Source organism: Callospermophilus lateralis, chromosome 7 (genome assembly GCF_048772815.1).
Source record: "Callospermophilus lateralis isolate mCalLat2 chromosome 7, mCalLat2.hap1, whole genome shotgun sequence".
NCBI lineage: Eukaryota > Metazoa > Chordata > Mammalia > Rodentia > Sciuridae > Callospermophilus > Callospermophilus lateralis.
In genome coordinates, this window is record NC_135311.1 from 112,047,315 (window position 1) to 112,068,819 (window position 21,505).

The 21,505-nt window shown below is 38.0% G+C and overlaps 1 protein-coding gene across 1 annotated transcript; it reads right to left on the reverse strand.

The window, feature by feature from the left end:
- Positions 1 to 10,832: 10,832 nt before the first annotated feature.
- LOC143404492 (olfactory receptor 2G3-like) lies at positions 10,833 to 11,780 on the reverse strand. The gene has a single exon (XM_076862608.1). It carries the CDS (start codon positions 11,778 to 11,780, stop codon positions 10,833 to 10,835), a length of 948 nt encoding a protein of 315 aa, XP_076718723.1.
- Between the last annotated feature and the right edge of the window lie 9,725 nt (positions 11,781 to 21,505).

Here is a 21,505-nt window from a genome sequence, read left to right on the forward strand (position 1 = left end):
GTACTAAAGTCTGGGGAAGGACATCCACAAGATTCTTTAGTGTCAAAGAGAATGGTCCCATTGATTCTTTTTCTCTAAGCAATATGGAAAGAGTTCATCAAAGAGGCAGTATATAAATTGAGTCTTGAAAGATGAATAGGAATTTGAAAGATCAAGAGGACAGAGAAAGTACAGGGAACATAGTATGTGGAAAAAAAACAGAGGAAGGAAATAAAATGGCCATGAAGTCCTCCTTCAGACCACATAAGAACAGTGATGGTGTCATTACCTCAGTGTTGCACAGGGCTTGACATAGAGAGGGCATTGGTCAATAAGGATGGAGTGAATCAATGAAGAAATGGTGCATCTGAAGGACAGAAAGAAATATGATGTGAACAGAGCAAGAGATACATATCGATGGGGCATGGTGTCCTAGGGAAGACAGAACCCAAAGAGACCAGGTTTGGAATTTCAGGTTTGGCCAGCTCAGGGACTCCCAGCTAGATCTCTAGTCCCTGGAGCTGAGCAGGCCCTCCATGGGGGAGGCTGTTGGCTTGGGTCCATAGCTCATTCCTGACCTTGCAACTTACTCCCCAAGGGCTGCACCCTTCTAAGTCCTGTAAAGGTGGCAAGAATAATTTCCTAGCTGAAGACACAGATAAATGGCTTGACAAAGGATTGTTTTTTTGTTTTTTTTTCTGATCAATTAATTTAGTCCTGTAGAAAAACAGCTGCCCCAACCCCAACTTATTCTTTATTTGAATGAATAAAGTTACTCAAATCAGTACTTTCATGGAAAACCAAGGAGAAATATATTGTTCCCCTCCATAAGACAAGGTGGAAACAACAGCAATTCAATATCTTTAGTGTGTCCTTGAAATGTGTTCTCTCAATAAACACTCACAGTCCTAAACAGGTGTTGCTATCCTTGTTTTATAGAGGAGAAAACTGAAAATTGATGAGCCACAAACTTTGCTAGCTGTTCTGGAAAATATCAAACTCTCAGAGAGGAAAAAGAAGGATCAAAGGATGTCAGAACAGGTTGTTTGTGAAGCGCACAGTACAGAGGAATGAACCCAAGCTTTGGAGTCATACACATTTAAATCTTTTTTTGTAAGTCCACTGCAGGCTGCGGGACAAGTCATTTTTAGCTCTCCATACCTGCCTCATTTATAAAATAAAGGCAATTTAACCTATCAGTGTTGTTGTGAGAATGAGATCATGAATATTAGAGGAAAATGAATGTGTACTTCCTTTAAGAAATCTCATCAAATATTGTGGTTTCACCCACATACAGTAGTTCCCTCTAATCCACAGGAGATATGTTACAAGGCCACCAGTGGATGCCTGACATGGCAGATAGTACTGAACTCTATACATACCAACAGGTGGGTATCAAACACTGGACAAAGTTTGATTCACATCCAGGATGGGGCAGAACAGGACAGCAGCATATTTCATCTTGAGATGATGCTTTGACTGCAGCCTTGGGATAGACCTTGAGCCAGAAGATCGAACTCAGTTGTGCCAGGGATCCTGACTCATAGGACTGTGAGATAATAAATGTTTGTTGTTTTAAACCATCACACTGCATAGAGAAACTTCAGAATATTATCATGAAAGACCAAAGTAGCCAAAGCAAAGGGAAAAAAGAATTTAAAGAACAGATGACCGCCAATGTTCTTTTCAACAGCAACAATGGAAATATGCTGAAAGAAAACTACTGACAAGGAATTTTGTACTCAGTGAAATATCATTAAAGAATGAAGTTGGAATAAAGGCATTTACAAAGTAACCAAAAATTATGAAAATTTGTCACCAGCAGTATTGCAGGGTGACCAGCACCCTCCCAGGATAGATTTCTGCTCAGAAGGTGTGAGCTGCCTGAGAAATATAAAGTCTGAAATAATTAGCAAAAAATAAGAGGCAGAGCCAGAAATTAGATAAAGAGGAAGTGGAGTATCTGATAGGTCTTCCAGTCCTGGTAGGAGCTGGAATTGAACAACTAAAAATTGGCTTCGGATCTTTATTTAAGGGGAGTTCATCAAAGGCAAGGATAAGGTTTCAGCAGGAGGAATCTTGCTTCTCCGTGTGGCAGGAGTCTTGCAGTTAACAGCTGGATTGGCATCTTGGCAAGCCACACCCTTATCCAAGAGGCTGTGTGGTTTCAGTTAGTCAACAATGAAAATAAGCAGAGGGAAGTATTACACTAAAGGAAAGGCTTAACTTAACCAAGTCAAGTTAAATACCAAAACAAACAAAAATGGTGGGAATGCAAATCATGTCTCAATAGTAACCCTCAATGTTAATGACCTAAACTCACCAATCAAAAGACATAGGCTGGCAGATTGGATTTAAAAAAAAAGACCCAACAATATGCTGCCACCAGGAGACTCATCTCATAGGAAAAGAACTATACAGACTGAAGGTGAAAGGTTGGGAAAAATCATACTACTCGCATGGACTGCAGAAGAAAGCAAGAGTTTCCATCCTCATATCAAATAAAGTAGACTTCAAGCCAAAGTTAATCAAAAGGAATAAAGAAGGACATTTCATACTGCCTAAGAGAACCATTCATCAATAAGACATAACAATAATAAGTTTATATGCCCTAAACAATGGAGCATCTATGTTCACCAAACAAACTCTTCTCAAGTTCAAGGGTCAAATAGACCACAACACAAAAATTCTGGGTGACTTTAACACACCTCTTTCACCACTGGATAGATCATACAAATAAAAGCTGAACAAAGAAACTATAGAACTCAACAATACAATCAATAAATTAGACTTAACTGTATATATGGAATACTTCATCCTTCAATGAGAGAAAACACTTTCTTCTCAGCAGCACATGGATCCTTCTCTAAAATAGACCATATATTATGCCACAAAGCAACTCTTAGCAAATATAAAAAAGTAGAGATACTACTCTGCATTCTGTCAGATCATAATGGAATGAAATTAGAAATCAATGATAAAATAAAAAATAAAAGCTACTCCAACACCTGGAGGCTAAATAATATGCTATTGAATGAACAAAGGGATGCAAAAGACAGCAAGGAGGAGATTAAAAAAAAATTAGAGGTGAATGAGAACACAGATACAACATATTGAAATCTCTGGGACACTATGAAGGCAGTGCTAAGAGGAAAGTTCATTGCATGGAGTTTATTCCTTAAAAGAAGAAAAAGTCAACAAATAAATGACCTAACATTATATCTCAAAGCCCTAGAAAAAAAAGAATAAAATAACCCCAAAAGCAGTAGAAGACAGGAAATAATTAAAATCAGAGCTGATATCAATGAAATCGAAACAAAAGAAACAATTGAAAAAATTGTCAAAGGAAAAAGTTGGCTCTTTGAAAAAATAAATAAAATTGACAAACCCTTAGCCATGCTAATAAGGAAAAGGAGAGAGAAAACTCAATTACTAACATACACGATGAAAAAGGAAATATCATAACAGACACTACAGAAATACAGGAGATAATTAGAAATTATTTTGAAAACTTGCACTCCAAAAAAAAAAAAAATAGAAAATATTGAAAGCATCAACAAATTTCTAGAGTCATATGATTTTCCCAAATTGAATCAGGATGACATACACAACTTAAACAGATCAATTTCCAATGACAAAATAGAAGATGCCATCAGAAGTCTACCAATCAAGAAAAGCCCAGGACCAGATGAATACACAGGTGAGTTCTACAAGGCCTTTAAATAAGAACTAATACCAATACTCTTCAATTTATTTCAGGAAATAGAAAAAGAGGGAGAACTTCCAAACTCATTCTATGAGGCTAATATCACCCTGATTCCAAAACCGGGCAAAGACACATCAAAAAAAAAAAAAAAGAAAGAAAGAAAACTTAAGACTAATATCTCCAATTAACATAGATGCAAAAATTCTCAATAAAATTTTGAAAAATTAAATACAAAAACATATCAAAAAGATAGTGCACCATGATCAAGTGGGGTTCATCCCAGGGATACAAGGTTGGTTCAACATAAGGAAATCAATAAATGTAATTCATCACATCAATAGACTTAAAGATAAGAATCATATGATCATCTCAATCAATGCAGAAAAAGCATTCAACAAAATACAGTACCCCTTTATGCTCAAAACACTAGAAAAACTAGGGATAATAGGAACATATCTCAACATCGTAAAAGCTATCTATGCTAAGCCCCAGGCCAATATCATTCTAAATGGAGAAAATTTGAAAATATTTCCTCTAAAAACTGGAACAAGATAGGGATACCCTCTTTGACCACTTCTATTTAATATAGTTCTTGAGACACTGGCCAGAGGAATTAGACAGATGAAAAAAATTAAAGGATACAGAGAGGAAAAGAAGAACTCAAATTAGCACTATTTTCCGACTATGATTTGATACCCAGAAGACCCAAAAAGTTCCCCCAGAAAACTTCTAGAATTAGTAAATGAATTAAGCAAAGTAGCAGGATACAAAATCAACACCCACAAATCAAATGCATTTCTGTGTATCAGTGATAAATCCTCTGAAAGGGAAATGAGGAAAACTACCCCATTTAAAATAGCCTCACAAAAAACAAAACAAAACAAAAAAAAAAACAATATATTTGGGAATCAACCTAACAAAAGAGGTGAAAGACCTCTACAACAAAAACTACAGAATGCTAAAGAAAGAAATTAAAGAAGACCTTAGAAGATGGAAAGATCTACCTTGTTCCTGGATAGGTAGAGTTAATATTGTCAAAATGACCAAACTACCATACTTCTCAGAAGAGGATATACAATCAATCATATGAAAAAAATGTTCAACATCTCTAGCAATTAGAGAAATGCAAACCAAAACCATTATACAGATTTAATACAATTCCAACCAAAATCCCAGTGGCATTCCTCATAGAAATAGAAAAAGCAGTCATGAAATTCATCTGGAAAAATAAGAGACACCAGAATAGCTAAAGCAGTCTTAGCAGAAAGAGTGAAGCAGGTGGCATCATGATACTAGACCTTAAACTGTACTTCAGAGCAATAGTAACAAAACCAGCATGATACTGGCACCAAAATAGACGGGTAGACCAATGGTACAGAATAGAGGACACAGAGACTAACCCACATAATTACAGTTATCTTATATTAGTCAAAGGTGCCAAAAACATACATTGGAGAAAAGATAGCCTCTTCGACAAATGGCACTGGAAAAACTGGAAATCCATATGCAACAAAATGAAATTAAACCCCTATCTCTCACCATGCACAAAACTCAACTCAAAGTAGATCAAGGACCTAGGAATTAAACCAGAGACCCTGCACCTAATCGAAGAAAAAGTAAGCCCAAATCTCCATCATATCGGATTAAGCCCCTACTTCCTTAACAAGACTCCTATAATGCAAGATTTAAAATCAAGATTTAATAAATGGGATAGATTCAAACTAAAAAGCTTCTTCTCAGCAAAAGAAACAATCTGTGAGGTGAACAGAGAGCCTATAGCTTGGGAGCAGATTTTTACCACTTGCACATCAGATAGAGCACTAATCTCTAGGGTATATAAAGAATTCAAGGGAAAAGAAAACAAGAGGGAGAAATGAATTACAGTAGATGGGGTAGAGAGAGAAGATGGGAGGGGAGGAGGGGGGAATAGTAGAGGATAGGAAAGGCAGCAGAACACATCAGACACTAGTATGGCAATATATAAAACAGTGGATGTGTAACCGATGTGATTCTGCAATCTGTATACGGGGTAAAAATGGGAGTTCATAACCCACTCGAATCAAATGTATGAAATATGATATGTCAAGAACTATTTAATATTTTGAACAACCAATAATAAAAATTAAAAAAAAAAAAGAATTCAAAAAGCTAAACACACACACACACACACACACACACACACACAAAATAACCCAATCAATAAGTGGGCCAAGGACCTTCTCAGAAGAGGATATACAATCAATCAACAAATATATGAAAAAATGTTCATCATCTCTAGCAATCAGAGAAATGCAAATAAAAACTACTCTAAGATTTCATTCCACTCCAGTCAGAATGGCAGCTGAATACAAACAACAATAAATGAATACAAACAACGATAAATGCTGGCAAGGATGTGGGGGAAAAGGCACACTCACACATTGTTGGTGGGACTGCAAATTGGTACAGCCAATATGGAAAGCAGTATGGAGATTCCTTGGAAAACTGGGAATGGAACCACCATTGGACCCAGATATCCCACTCCTCAGCTTATATATAAATGTACCAAAGGGAATTTCACTTTTATATACATGTAGCAAGTACCAATCAAAAATAAATAATTAACAGAGTGAAAGGAAGATCAGTAGAGGAGGGAGAAAAAGAGAGGGGAAGTGGGGATGAAATAAAATTCCTCGTATGTCTGTCTATGTCAAAAGGAACCCAAATACTATGTATAATTATAATCCTATAATTAAAAAATCCTAAGGTTCTTCTCTTAGAGGATAATATCATTATCAATATCAATTACAATGAGAGTTTTAGACTTTAAAAATGAGATATGTGTGCTTTTCTATTCTGAAAGAATAGCAATAAGTTGTTTGACTTCTAAAGTGAGGGGAGGAATCAAAGGGTAAATTTTAACCAATCCTAATGAAGGCAAGAAATTATATTCAAACATTTGGAATTATAATTTCAAATATACAAGTGATTGCATTGACCAGATTATCAGACTGGCTTATAAAGCTAAAATCCAATTTAAAAATAAATCTAAAACATGACCATCCAGGAAGTTGGGAGTGAAACTGGTAAAAAAAAAAAAAAAAAAAAAAAGATTTATTATGTTGGTAACTGATGAAATGGATTTTAAAAGAGAAAAGCCTTGTTGGAGATAATGACAGGAATTTCATGACAAAAAGTTCAACTTACATACAATTTATTTGTATGAATCTTACCGGCCTCCAAATACGCAAAGGACAAAGTGAAGAAAGAACAAATCCATAATCAAGTTTCCTTGGAGAACTTTTCAGAGAGAGCATACTCATGTAATCACCACCAGACCAAGACACAGAACACAACCAGAACCCTATGAGCCTGCTTCGTGCCTCCTCCCAGTTGCTCTGAACATTTGCCATTTCAAGGAAAAGGCATTTTGGTCCAGGTTTCCAAGCTGAAATCACTTAGGCAAATTTCCAAATGTACTAAGTGGACTGAGTCAGGATTCCCAGATGCTTTTCAGACTAGAGTCAGAGCAAGAGCTAATTACGAGGAGTTGGATGCAACGATGAGGTTATTTGTTTGATCACTGTTACTGTAGTGTTTAATGTTTACTTGTTATGGATATATGAAAAATCCCTTCCTCCTCTTAAACTGTCTCTAATATCATCCAAGTAGATCTTGTTTTGGTAAACTAAAATGAAACATTTTTAACTTGTATCTGATTCTTATTTATTCTTATCTGATTCTGAATTCAGAAACTTAAATTATGTCTCCTTACTTTTTATAGCAGCATTTATATTAGCATGTAATCAATAGATTCTGTTTTCTTTTTAGCCAAGTTATACTTGATTAGATTGATTATTAACCAAGGTCGTATTTTAAAATGAGTATCTTAGGATTGGGCAGAGTGAACTACGGGATGAATCTCTATAAGGGTTTCCTAGCAAAGCCAGCCTGATACCTGCCTTTCAGAATCCTGTCCTGCTGTATCACTTCCTGGCCAGGAGACCTTAGCAAAGTTAGAGACCTTGATTAAAGAGGAGTTCATCCAAATTTATAGGTACTGCCAGTAAAATATGATAATTTCTTGGTTTTTCCAACCCCCTTGTGGCAAATAATAGTGGATTTTGAAAGTCCGATTTGATCAATTTGCTGGGGATCATATTCAGGGGCTTAGCATGCAAGGATGGTGCTCTGCGACCGAGTTACAGTCCAGCCCTAAAAGTCCAGTCTGAGATTCCTCATTGAAACTTCCAGACAGAAGTTAATTCTATGACCTTAGAAATAACTCAATACTGCCTGTCTCTAGATTAAGCAAAGCAAATCAAAGAAGCCTCTATGGTTAACATTCTCACCATGCCAGTTTAAGCAATGAGGCCAAACAATGTGACCAGCGTTTATTTGTCATCCAGAATAATCTTTGAATATTATCTAAGGATAATAAAAGTAGGATATTGTCAGGAATAAAAGCACCTAAGACTTGCAAAAGGGGGAAAAGGATTACTTGGTGGCTTCTCAGTACAGTCTGGATGTTGTCTAGATATCCTTGGAGCACTGTCTGTCTTTACAGGCCTGGGTTCCTTTGACTTCTTATTGATGAGGGTATTTTATAACTCTGCAGTTTTTCTGTTAAATTTCAGAAAACTGAAAGCAATGCAAATGAACCCTGTCCACAGTACTGCAGATGAGCCCTGCTCATAATAATGCAAATAGAATTTGTTCAGTTGAGGAATATGAATCTCTGTAAATCAAGTTCTGTTTTGATCCAGTGCTGACATCGTACTGGTTCCTTCATGGTGATGAGCTCAGTGAAATCTTTGACATATGTTCACTTCATAACCATAAAGGAAAAGATGTGTACATTCATCTGTATTAAATGAAGAATCATATTCATCAAAAGTTATTTGTATTTTATTCTATTCTAGTCATCAAAAGAAAGTGAAAAGAATACTCTTCAGCAGCAAAAATAAATCAACATAGATAAATGTCCAGAAACCTCTTGGTTGAGTAATTGTGATAAGTTATAGTGAATAATTCAAAGTTTGGGGAAAAAGATAAATTATTTAATAATTTTATGTATATTTCTCTAAAAACATTGATAGAAAAAAATTTAACAATTGAAGCCCCAAAACATGAACACTGGAATGTTAACAATGGTTGCCTCCAGGTTTAAGATAAAGGATGATTTTCTTCTTTTTGTCTGTTTCATAAAATTTTAAGAATAAACATGTACTTCTTTTGTAATAAAGAAAACAAGTAATAAGTTCATAGACAATGGTTTCAATACATGTAATAGACAAAAAATCTATGTACAAATGCATAACAAACTACAAATCAATAAAAGACAAACAAAATTTATAGCATGTTATTCACTATAAGTGCTTTGCATGTATTATCTCATTTAATTCTTCTGACCACCTTCTAAGGCATGTACTATTTTCTTCCCACTTACAGATGAGGAAATTGAGATCCAGAGAGGTTGGGTAACTTGCCCATCATCACTGAGTTACTAAAGGATAGATATGGAATTTGACCCTGAAGTCTGATTCTTGAGTCTATCACACTATGCAATACTACTGACAATCTTATGGAAGATGTTAACCTAACTGGCAACCAGGGAGTAAATGAGACAAAGAGCAATGTGACCACTTTTCACCGATAAGAAGGGTAGAAACATTAGAATGTTGATTCAAACAATTTCAAGTGTCAATGAAGGTGAGAGGTGTAGACTGGCATAACTACTTGGAAGAATAACTTAAAACTATCTTGTAAATTTGAGATTTCTTTGTTTCTACAATCTACAAAATTTACTCTATGCATAAATCTTAGAAAAATATTTATATATGGATGAGTTCCCAAAGACTTTTTTTTAAAGAGAGAGAGAGAGGGAGAAGTTTAATATTTATTTTTTAGTTATTGGCGGACACAACATCTTTGTTTGTATGTGGTGCTGAGGATTAACCCTGGGCCGCACGCATGCCAGGCGAGCGCGCTACCGCTTGAGCCACATCCCCAGTCCTCCCAAAGACTTTTTTTGCAGAATTATTTAAGTAGTAAAAAAGTGGAAATAAATGAATATTGAATGAAAGGGAATTAGATAAATGAGATGTGGTGTATTCATATGCTTATTAAAGGGAATGAACTAGGCCTATCATCATCAAATGAGTAGATATCACAAACATGATATTTAGTACTTTTAAGAGTCATACTGATATCAAATTACCATTTAAAAAAATTTAAACACATACAAGAACAGCTTAAAAATAGATTGAATACACTTCAGTTTAAATATAGGAGTTGACTTCAGAGTCAGAAATAGTCAAAGGGTAGTTTCACTTTATTATTATTATCTAATCCTTTAAAAAAGAAGAAAGAAGGAAGGCTTGGACAAAACATGACAAACATTATCAAGTGTTTACTTTGGGTTGGAGAAAATAGAGTCTTTGTTATATTATTTTCCATTATCTTTCTCATTCTCTGTATATGTATGTAGATATAGATATGCATGATACATATTTATTTTTCCATTAGAAATATATATTATATATATATGTTTTTTCTTAAATAAAAGTGGGATTTAAATCATAAATTTTAAACTGACCAGGTAAGAGTCATTTTCATAAGCTGAGCCCAGATTACGCCAATCATTAGCTATATTTTTACATGGGTATGACTAAAATGATTCTAGTCCATATTTTATGGCATCTCGTGCAAAAGGCAATGTTAAATATTGTGTATAAGTTGCGTATCAAACAGTAACACAAGACTGTGTCTCTACATAATCTTGCTTACTCTTTATGTCCTTTTCATCCCCAATTCCTTTATAACGAAGAAAAGTTTGTGTGCATGTTGAACATTTGGCTGTGATCATGTTGAGATGACATGAACTTCCAGAGGTAAGGAGAGAACAATAAAGTAATGGCCATGAACTTCAAGGACACAGTATTTATAAATAGATTCTTTGCCTTCAATGCTTAGCTGAGTCTTTGATGGTGGCAGCTGTACGCTTTCCAACAATGGGAGGGACCTTCCATTTAGGAGTGGCCACACCTTCTCCTAGTTGCTCACAGCTCTGGGAAGACAGGTTGATTAGAATGGATGAGTTTTTAATATGCCACATGAATTCCATCCAGTCTGCCAGTGACTAGGGATGACTCTGGAATATCCTGGGTCAATGAGCTGTCCCTCTACCTCCAAGTACTTTCAGAAAGGCCCCCTTTACATCCTTGTTCCTGAGGCTGTAGATGATGGGGTTGAGGAAGGCAGAGACGACATTGTAGAACAGGGCCAGCTTCTTGTCCCTCTCTGGGTCATACCAGGAGCCGGGCCTCATGTACATGATCATGGCTGGCCCATAGAACATGGTGACCACAGTGATGTGGGAAGCGCACGTGGAGAAGCACTTGAGCCTTCCCTGGGTTGAGCGGATTCTTAAGATGGAGGCGAAGATACGGACATAGGATGCCAGGATGAGGGAGAGAGGTACCAAAAGTAGGATGAAACCCAAGATGAAGTCCAACCGGTCATTGAGGGATGTGTCTGCACAGGCCAACTTCAGGACAGCAGGGACCTCACAGAAGAAGTGGTTGATCTTGTAGGGGCCACAGTAGGGCAGGCGCATGGTGAAGACAGTGTAGATGAGAGCCCCAGTGACACTAATGGACCAACAGACTGTCACCATCTTGATACAGACGAGACGGCTCATGAGGAGGGAATAGTGAAGGGGGGAGCAAATGGCGACATACCTGTCATAGGCCATAATGGCATAGAGGACACACTCAGCAATGCCCAGGACCAAGAAGATGAACATCTGGGCCACACAAGCACCCCAGGATATGGTCCTCCTTGGACGTGCCATATTAACCAACATCTGGGGCACAGTGGTGGTGACATAGCTCATGTCCACCAGAGAGAGGATACTGAGAAAGAAGTACATAGGTGTGTGGAGGCGTGAGTCTAGGTAGATCAGGGTAACGATGAGTCCATTGCCCAGGAGGGTGATGAGGTAGAGGAGCAGGAAGAAGATGAACAGGGCCGTTCTGACCTGTGACTCACTGGAGAAGCCCAGGAGGAGGAACTCGGACACTGAACTGTGGTTTTCCTTGCCAAGGCGCTGCATAGTGATCTGCCTGTTAAGGAGAGATAAGCACGTCCCTGTTCTGTCCCTGGTGTTGGGGGAGCAGGGACAGAAAGGACAGAAGCTGAGCCACACATAGCAGCTTTCCTGGATTTGGTCAAAACTTTGTTGAGTTGGATGAAATGGGGAGGGAAGCTACAGCTGGTGAGGTGGCAACCTTAAGTTTCCAGGGACCTAAAGCCACAGAGAGAAATGATAAAAGACAAGCTGGGAGAACAAACAGAATTTTACTACTGACTTTAGGTTACAGACAAATACACTTAAAGTACATTAATTTAGAAATTGTGATAATTCGGATATTGACTACCTAGGTTATAGTTGACCTCTCTGAACACATTAAAAAATCAGGCAAATTAACTCTAGACAAGATTAGTATGGGTATGTTTACCAGCTTAAATGTCTCATGGCATTTATATATTAATAATTAAGGTCATTGGTTTGGCAACGTTTTGCTCATCTAATAAAAATGATGGTTTACAACGAAAATAAAAACATGCTGGGAAGCAGCGAGGAGAGATCTGCAGCCCTGAACTGTCTCAAGTCGTCAGTGGCCCTGGTTCCTGACTGCTACTCCCAGTTCCCCTGAGGCCTGTCTGGACTTTGTTTCTTGTACTCAGATATATGTGTGACCTTGGGCAAATCCCTTCACCTCTGAGACTCAATCTACCCATTTGTTAAACAAAAATGAAACATCTATGACGTAGGGTTATGGCAAAGCAAACCTGAGATTCTGTAGGTCAAGACATTTTGCAAAATATAAAACATGAGGCAAATAAAAGCAGTTAGTGTAAATGAAATGAATCTGGAAATCAGAAGAGTTAAGGTCTACTCCTAGCTTCGTCCATGATTTTGCTGTGTGATCTTGGGTAACTTAAAATTTCTGAGGTCCTGGAGGACAGGGCTGAAAACATGGTGGTGCAGATCGATTGCCATGGGATGATGGTGGAGGTCTGGAAGATGCAACAGGTGCTTGTGGTTGAGTGGGCAAAAGGAGATGGTATGAGATGTGTGTGCTGAACTTTAAGGAACATCAGTCATTGGATGGAGGAGAAAAGTGTCCCAGGTAAGGAATGTTTGTGAAGATAAGAGGGGGACCGAACACAGTTCAGAGCCTTGGATACTGAGAGGGCTACTTTCAGGGGTTGAGGAATGGTCCCTGGTGTTAAGATAGTGAGGGCTGAGAATAAGGATGTGCCCCATTCTCCTTTCTACTCGTCCACATCCCAGACCTGGACTTTGGTAGAGGCCTCCCACTGGCCTCCTTGTCCACGCACCAGCAGTGGCAGTTTCATCTATTATGCCCTTCTCATGCCTTCTTGATCAAATACAAGGCCGCTCTCAGTCTGGTTCTAACCAGTTCAGTATGATTCTCCAGTAGCTCGGTGAGACTTCGGAGCCACAATGCTAGCAACATGACCACCTGTGGGATCCTAATATGGACAGTCCGGGGGTCTCCTCCTGGTGGAGTCACAGATCTTCCAAGCTAAATGGCTTTCTCAGTACCTGCCATGTATGCTCACCACACTTTGCTCTAGCTGTCCCTCTGTGGGGAATGCCTCTTCTAATCCCCTTTCCATCCTCAGATCCTGTGGACCTTCGAGGTCCAGCTGAGGTTTTCCTCACCCTTACCTGACCAGTCCTTCATGGTTTCTTTTATGTGTGTATTATCTTAGGCTGTGGACAGAAGCCATTTCTCTTTAAGATCTTTCAATAGTATCTAGTACAAGGAAGTTACCTGTTCAGGACTTGGAAAAACCTGGGGTTCACATCCATGTCGATTCTTGGGGAAAGATTTGTAAGAATCCACTCAGGCTAGAACAGGGGCTGGCAGACAGCTTTTGGAGCCCTATTCCAATAAAAGTTTTCTGCTTTAAGACCAGTTTCTGCTCTGCCTTCTACCAAACTAATAAATAAGTGGCAGGACCAGAACTAAAATCTGGGCCTGAGGTTGCACAGCCCACCTGAGCTTTAAACACTGCGCCCCACTGCCTCTAGCAAAGGCACATGTAAAGGAACAACTACAACAAGCTCTCTTACTAGCAAAGCTCCATATTCACATCCACTCTACAATTTCTACTTAGCAAGGTTTCCCTGCTCCTTCCCAGCCTCTGAACTTCTGGTAAAGAAGGGAGAGGATGCCTTATCAGGGCTCCCACTAGAGAGACTTAGGACACACTTTGCGTGCAGAGGAGAGGGGTGTGCTGCTGACAGGGACCTGCACAAGTCTGGAAATAGCCATGGAAGAGAGCTGGAGCTGGACCCGTGCCCAGGAAGAGCAGGTTCTTGTTCCTCCTCCCCAGTGAGTGCAAGAGAAGGTTAGGTCCCCGTTGTCCATCCTTGGAGGATGTCTAGGGCAGAAACTTCCCTCCACCCCTTCCTCAGTCATACCTACAAATGACCTGAGTAGCTTCTTTTGCCTGGGCAGCTTCCTTCACTCCTGTAGCCACAGCAGGCTGTTTTCTCTTAGTTCTGTGCTTCTCAGTAGAAAGCAGCCATCTTCCTCTCCCCGGCACAGTGGCTCCATGGGGAAGCTCTGCACCTCTCTTAAGTGTGTTGGGCCTAAAGCAGCCCTGTAGAGACGGGCTCCTGGTTGGTAGACTCAGGAGCCCTCTTTATATCCGAATGGGATGAAGAGTGGATTTCTAACCCCTGAAAAGCCTGGTAGAGTTCTTGTCTGTGCTGGTGAATTCAGCACAGAGCCCTGGGCTGGATGGAAGAAGATACAGCCAGCAAGTCTAATGCCCCTGACATTTCAGACTTGGTCTCTGGAGCTGGTGAGCTGGGCATTCTTTGGAAATTTCCATTTGGGAACTGAAATTTCTTCCCACTGAGACAGAGAAGGGAGGAGTCCCTCTGGCTGCATGGCCACATCCCTTTTTGACATGATAATAAGACAAGTAAGATGCTTTGTTTCCTTCCCAAACACTTTAACATCTACAGACATCTTAACCAAGGTCACACATCTAATAGAGGTAAAAAAAAAAAATAAGGCTTGGATATAGATAATATAAGGGCAACTAATAATGTTACTAGTATTCTATAACTACCATTTATTGAAGACCTAGTATCCTTAGGTAACCACCCTAAGTCACATACTTCATTGTGGTATAAATATATCTTAATACCTACAATTGAACACCAACTTTTGTTAGATACAGTGGGCACTACACATAATATCATTAACCTTCACAGCAGGTTGGTAGGCCATTTGTTAGATAATGAGGCCCAGAGACTTTAAGAATTGAGTGGCTAGTTCACCCCACATAGTAGATACATTGTACAGCCCAAATGTGAACATGGATCTGTCCGATTTCAAATCATCCTACTACAGCATTTCTGTGACTGAGGCACAGTGCTGGTTTTCAGGGTGTGTGGTCAAGCTGTAAAATGTCCAAAGGCTAGTGTAGGAGCCAGAGGTCAAAGGCCAGGGAAATGTGCAGCCACCTTCTGACCCACTTTGAGGATACCCTCCCCACTGGAATGCTCAGAGTCTGGAAGTCCAAGAGAGAGTGGCAGTTAACTGGCTTGGCCTCATTAACTGCTGCAGGGTAGGGATCACTAGAAAGGAGCTGCCTCAAGGACAGGAGGTAGGGACCAACAGTGAGAGATGGCTCCATCCAGCAACTGAGAACTAATTAACATGTGCATTACTTTACATTAATTTACATTTATTTTGTGATGAGAACACTAAAAATTGCTCTCAGTGAGATTCAAGCGTAAAGTGTGTTGTTATTAACTAAAGTCACCAGGTTGTCCAATTGATCTCTTGAGCTTATTCCTTCTATCCACCTGAAATTTGACCAACGCCTCCCCAGTTCCGGGAGCCCAGCTCTTCCTAACCACCCTCTACTCTCTGCTTCTGTGAGTTGGTCTTTTTTAGATTCCAACATATAAACAAGGTTATGCGGTGTCCGTCTTTCTGTATCTAGCTTACTTTACCCAACATGATGTCTTCCAGGTTCACACATGTTGTTGAAAATGTCAGGATTTTTTATTTTTGGAGGTTGAATAGTATACTTTTTGTATGTAGACCAGATTTTCTGTTTTTTTTTTTAAATGGTCGTTTTTAGTTATACATGACAATAGGATTCATTTTGACATAAATATAAAAGCAAGAAATATAATTTGTTCTACTTCAGTCCCCAGTACTTCCCCTTTCCCTCCCCTCCTCCTCTCTCCTGTTTCCTTCCCTCTACTCTACTGATCTTTCTGCTATTATAGTTTTTGTTTGTTTGTTTGTTTGTTTGTTTGTTTGTTTTTGTAGAGTTACAAGATGGTGAGATTCACTGTGGCATAATCATGAACATAGGAAAGTTAGGTCAGATTCATTCTATTCTTTCCCTCTCCGATTCCTCCTCCCTTCCTTCATTCCCCTTTGTCTACTCCACTGATCTCTCTTCTATTCTTTTTTTATACCTTCCTCCCCATTTCTTTTGGATTAGTTTCCATATATGAGATAACAGCATTGAAGGGTTTCCTTTTTGTCTCACCAACACTTATTATCTATTGTCCTTTTGATCATATCCAGAATTCAAATTATGAAGGGTGTGATGATGAAGGAGGAGTTCAGGTAGGGTGAAGCCCAATTTGGTACTGGTGCACTTAAAGCCAATGGGAAATACTTTTACCTTGCTAGAAATCACTGTTGAGAATTCAGATCAGATGACATCTTTGTGCAGGAGCAGGGCCTGAGCCACAGAATGGGAACTGAGGGGCAGAATTGGATATGTCCCAGTCACTGGAAGGGTCCTCGCAAGACCAAGTCATCTGAGAGGAGAGGATCAGACATTATATGGCTTCCTATATTAGGAGGCTATGAGCCTGGTAGCTGTCTGGTATGGGGCAGGACTTACTAGGGTGTATGTGGTGTATTTTGCACAATATACTCATATACTTTCATACGTTTTCTGTCTTAACTGTTTGCTCCTCCATGCATCATTTCCTTCCCTAGATCAGGGTTCTTAAACACCAGAAGACACAGGGCCTCTCTTTATCATATGACACAAAAACAAAAAGACAGTTTGGGGGGGTTGAACATTGACTTCACCAATTCCTATCATATGACCTTGAGTAAATCACTTTCCCTTCCTGAATCTCATTTTATTCATATTTAGGACACAAAATAATGCTGTGCATGTTTCAGTGATTAGCACAGGTTCTGCTCTGTAGAAGAGATCAGCCATGGTAGATGCTATCCTAACTAGAAGAGGGCAGTTATTAGAGTATGTTCCTTTTCCAGTGGGGAGCCAGGACACATATCACAGGGGCAGGAGCTGGATGCCTGGATCCACAGTAGAAGGCCCTTGTCCTGGACACACAGGTCTCAAGCAAGTGGGAGGAGGCAGTGGCCACTTGATGATCATTTCCTTTCCTTCTAAAAGAGGAGGAACCTCTTGAATCTGGCATCCTGGGAATTAATGTCCAAGAGTGGGCTCCACACCATGAACTGAAGGGAGCTTAGAAATACGGCCCATGTCGAAGGTGCCAGGCAGTGCCAACAGCCCTGTAGTTATTACCTTACTGAATCCTGATATAGGTTCAAATTCCAGACTGGTTTCTACTGGTAGCTCAGGAAATTCACTTGAACTTTCTAAGCTTTAGCTTCCTAAATGTAAAAATTGGATAATATGAAGTTCACATGATTGGAGAACTAAGTGAGATTAGATAGTAAAACATTTGATAACGTGAGTGTAGCATGTACTGAAGAAATGGGAGAACTTATCATCATCGTCACCCTCATCATCATCTTCATCTGCCTGAGGTCACACAACTAGGAAACGGTCCCAATGGGGCTGGAGCTCAGATTTATATCCCACTGAGACTGGTTTCCATTCCAGCATACTTCTCTGCCTCTCAGCTTAATTCTCTTTACCTAATACTTGCAAGGTGTATTAATCTTTTTAGATAAAGTTGGATCTATTTTGTGAAATTTCTGTTAATAATTTTTCTACCATGTTCCTAGAAATATGGATATATAGTTTTCTTTTCTTGTAAAATATTTTATTGGTTTTGATGTCAGGATGGTGCTGATCTCACCGAATGAGTTGACTGCGTCCTCTGAAATTTTCTCAAAGAGTTTGTTCAAACTTTGAAATATTTCTTATTTCTTCCTTAAATGATTGCTTGAATTCATGAGTTAACCTACCTGGGTCTAGTTTTCATTGTGAAAAGTTTTAATGATGAATTCAACTTTAAAAATAAATCTATGACTATTCAGTTCATATAATTTTTCCAATGAACTTTAGTAATTAATGTCTTTCAACAAATCTATTCATTTCATCTAAGTTATTAATGTGTTAGAATGAAATTATTCATAATATTCCATTATTATTCTTTTAATATCTATAGAATCTATAATGATATTCTCATTTCTGATACTGGAACTTTGTATCTTCTACCGTTTTTTCCTAGTATTGTCAGTATTATTTATGTTCTCAAAATAAAAACATTGGTTTCTTGTTTGATTTTTCTCTAGTTTTTGTCAGTACCATTTAATTGATTTCCTAATATTTATTATTTTCTTTTTTCTTCTTACTTTGAATTTAACTTGTTCTTTGTTATCTAGTTCTTGAGGTAGTAACAGAAGCCATTAATATGAGATTTTTCTTCTTTTTCAATATAGGCATTTTGGTTCCACAATTTTTAAATTGTTTTTATTTTCTTTGGTTCCAAATATTTTCTAATATTTTTATTTGATTCATAGATTTTTTAGAAGTATGTTTTTAGTTCCAAATAGTTGGTGATTTTTTTAGATATATTTATGTCAAGGTCGTTTAGTTTTTGAATATCTGAAAAATTAATTGTTTACTTCAATTTTGAAAGACATTTCCTCTGGGTAAAAGATTCTAGTTTGACAGATATTTTTCTTCCTTCAGAACTTTAGAGACTCTGCTTCATGGTCTTTTGACAAAAATTCTGTTATTACTGATGAGACGTTGGCTGTCCTTGATCCTCTGAGTGTAATACGCCTTGTTTTCTGGCCTTTTAAAGATGATCACAGGTTTTAAGCAATTTGACTGTGATGTGTCTTGTTATAATTTCATATGTATTTTTCATTGAGCCTTAATTGGATCTGTGGGATTATAGTTTTACTCACATTTGGAACATTTTGAGCCATCATTTTTTCAAATACTTTCCTGTTTTCCCTCTATTCCTCTTTGAAGGCTAATTATGTAACATGTGTTGGGCCAGTTGAAGCTGTGCCACAGCTCACTGATGCTTGGTTCATTTATAAAGTCTTTTATCTTCCTGGGTTTCATTTTGGTATTTTTGTTGTCACATAACCATATTAATCTTTTCTCCTGCAGTTTCTAATCTAGAGTTAGTCTCGGGCATTTCTCATCTAACACATTGGAGTTGTCCTCTGTGTATAGTCTTACAATTGCTTGTGAGTCTCAGACTTGTATTCATTCAGTCTTTCCAGTCTTCTTAAACATATGGGATATAGATAGGATAACTCTTTAACATCCCTGGATACTTTTTCTATTATCTGTATACCTTTAAAAGTCATTTTTAACCAGTGATCTTTCTCCTTGTCATGGGTTGTAACATCTTGCTTCATTATGTTCCTCGTAATTTTTTATTGTTGGTCAGATATTTGAATCTTGTGGATTCGGCTCTAATGGGGATTTTTTTTGATTCTTACTAAATATACTCGAGTATTTTTTTCTGGAATGCAATCCAGTTACTTGTAAATATTTTGAGCCTTTAGAGTTTTACTTTAGGTTTTCTTAGGTGAGACCAGAGTTGCATTTGGTCTATCCCTGGCTCTGTGTGAATTCTGAGAAATGTTCTCTCTAAGCCTCAGCCTTGTATTTCCCCCTGTATACACTTGTTTCCTTCCTCCTCCATCCTCTGGTTGTTTCCAAACACAGGTGCCGATCAGTACTCAGCTGAAGTCTGGAGTCGGCTCCAGCCACCTCAACCGCCCCACTCTATCTCCTCAATGCAGGAGACCTCCATCCCCACAGCACAGCTTGCAATTCTTTTAAGCAGTTACCCGGAGAAATCCTAGGGCTCAATTCAATGGTTTTCCTTCTCCCATAGATCCCTATCACTTGCTGCCTCACATCCCATGTCTTGGAGAACATTATTTCATAAATTTTATAAAGGTTATTATAGGAAGACGAGTAATTCCAGTTCCTGTAACTTCACCTGGTGGGGAACAAATTCTGAAACTGGCATCTTTATATTTTATAACTCTAACTCAATCAGTTTATGTATAGAAGGACATTTTCATTACTCTTTCATTACTATTTTCATCTTTTAAAAATTACTTAAAATAATCAACAAGCCAGTAGTTCTTAAACATCCAACTGTCTCATAAATTCCATTTGCACATAAATGAACAGATTTTTATCTATTATTTATTTATGTGACCCAATACCCAAATAAGTTTAACACATTATGATTAACTGACAGAACACATAAGTCTTCTATAATTTTAGATTGTTCTTTATTTTTTAAAAATATTTATCTTTTAGTTGTAGTTGGACACAATACCTTTATTTAACTTATTTATTTGTATGTGGTGCTGAGGATCGAACCCAGGCCCTTGCATGTGCTACGCTAGCACTCTACCTCTGAGCCCTAGCCCCAGTCCCTTAGATTGTTCTTTCATCACCTGTAATTTGTTAATTGAAAAAAACAAATGTCCTGTGGAATTCCCCACATGCTAGGTGATTCTGACTGTATCATGGTCGAATCTTGTTGAACATGCCCTTCTACTAGCCTTCTTATTTGTTGTAACTTTATTTGATTTTGACTTTTGTTGAAGAAAGAAAAAAGCTCTTTTTTTGACCTTCAAGACTTGGCTCAGATGTCCAGGAAAACTGTCTGGGTCATCAGATTGGATAACAGTCCTGTCTTTCTACTCTGACAATACCATGAGTATGTAATAACAAATTCCTCATTAAATGGAAATTTTTGACAACTGCAAAAAAAAAAAAATCTTGCTACATTGCCATGATGTCCAATTTGGCAGTATATCATTTGTAATAGGGAAGAAATGAGATAAAAACTATATATCCAAAAATAGGTGAATGAGTATTTGAAAATGATAGTTACGAAGAATATGTAAGTAGATGGTAAACTAATTATCATATAATATTACATCTTTCAAAAGGCAGAATATTTAATCCATTAGAATTTGACTGCAAAAATAAACAGAAAAACCAACTAACAGTGATTTAGATAAACACATTTTTGTTTTGTTTTTTTCACATAACAAGAAGTCTTGAGGACACCATTGTGATTCTTTGAGCCTTTTTCCTCATGGACTCAAGAAGGTGTGACAAACTCCAGACATTGTATCTGTATTCATGGTGAAAGAAAGAGGGCTTGAAGGATGGTGTTATGTCACACTTAGTCTATCTCTTTTGTTAGGAAGTTAAGAATTTTTCACAAAAACTCCTTGATATAGTTCCCTACATCTCACTAGACAGGACTAGGTTCTATATCTTCCCTTGACATGAAGGATTCTGGGAAAAGGGAAACAGAGCTGTCCTTTGAGCTTGGAGAGTTCACATTGTATTGATTGCTCTAAAAAATGTTGTCAGAAGGAACATGCTGTATCACCAAAGAAGGCATAAATGGTTAGTCAACCAACTAGTATCTGTCACAATAAAATCAAATATAAAATATGATACCAACCAAATAAGAAAAAATCCATTATTGTTTAGACATAGAAAAAAATCGGAGAGGAACAT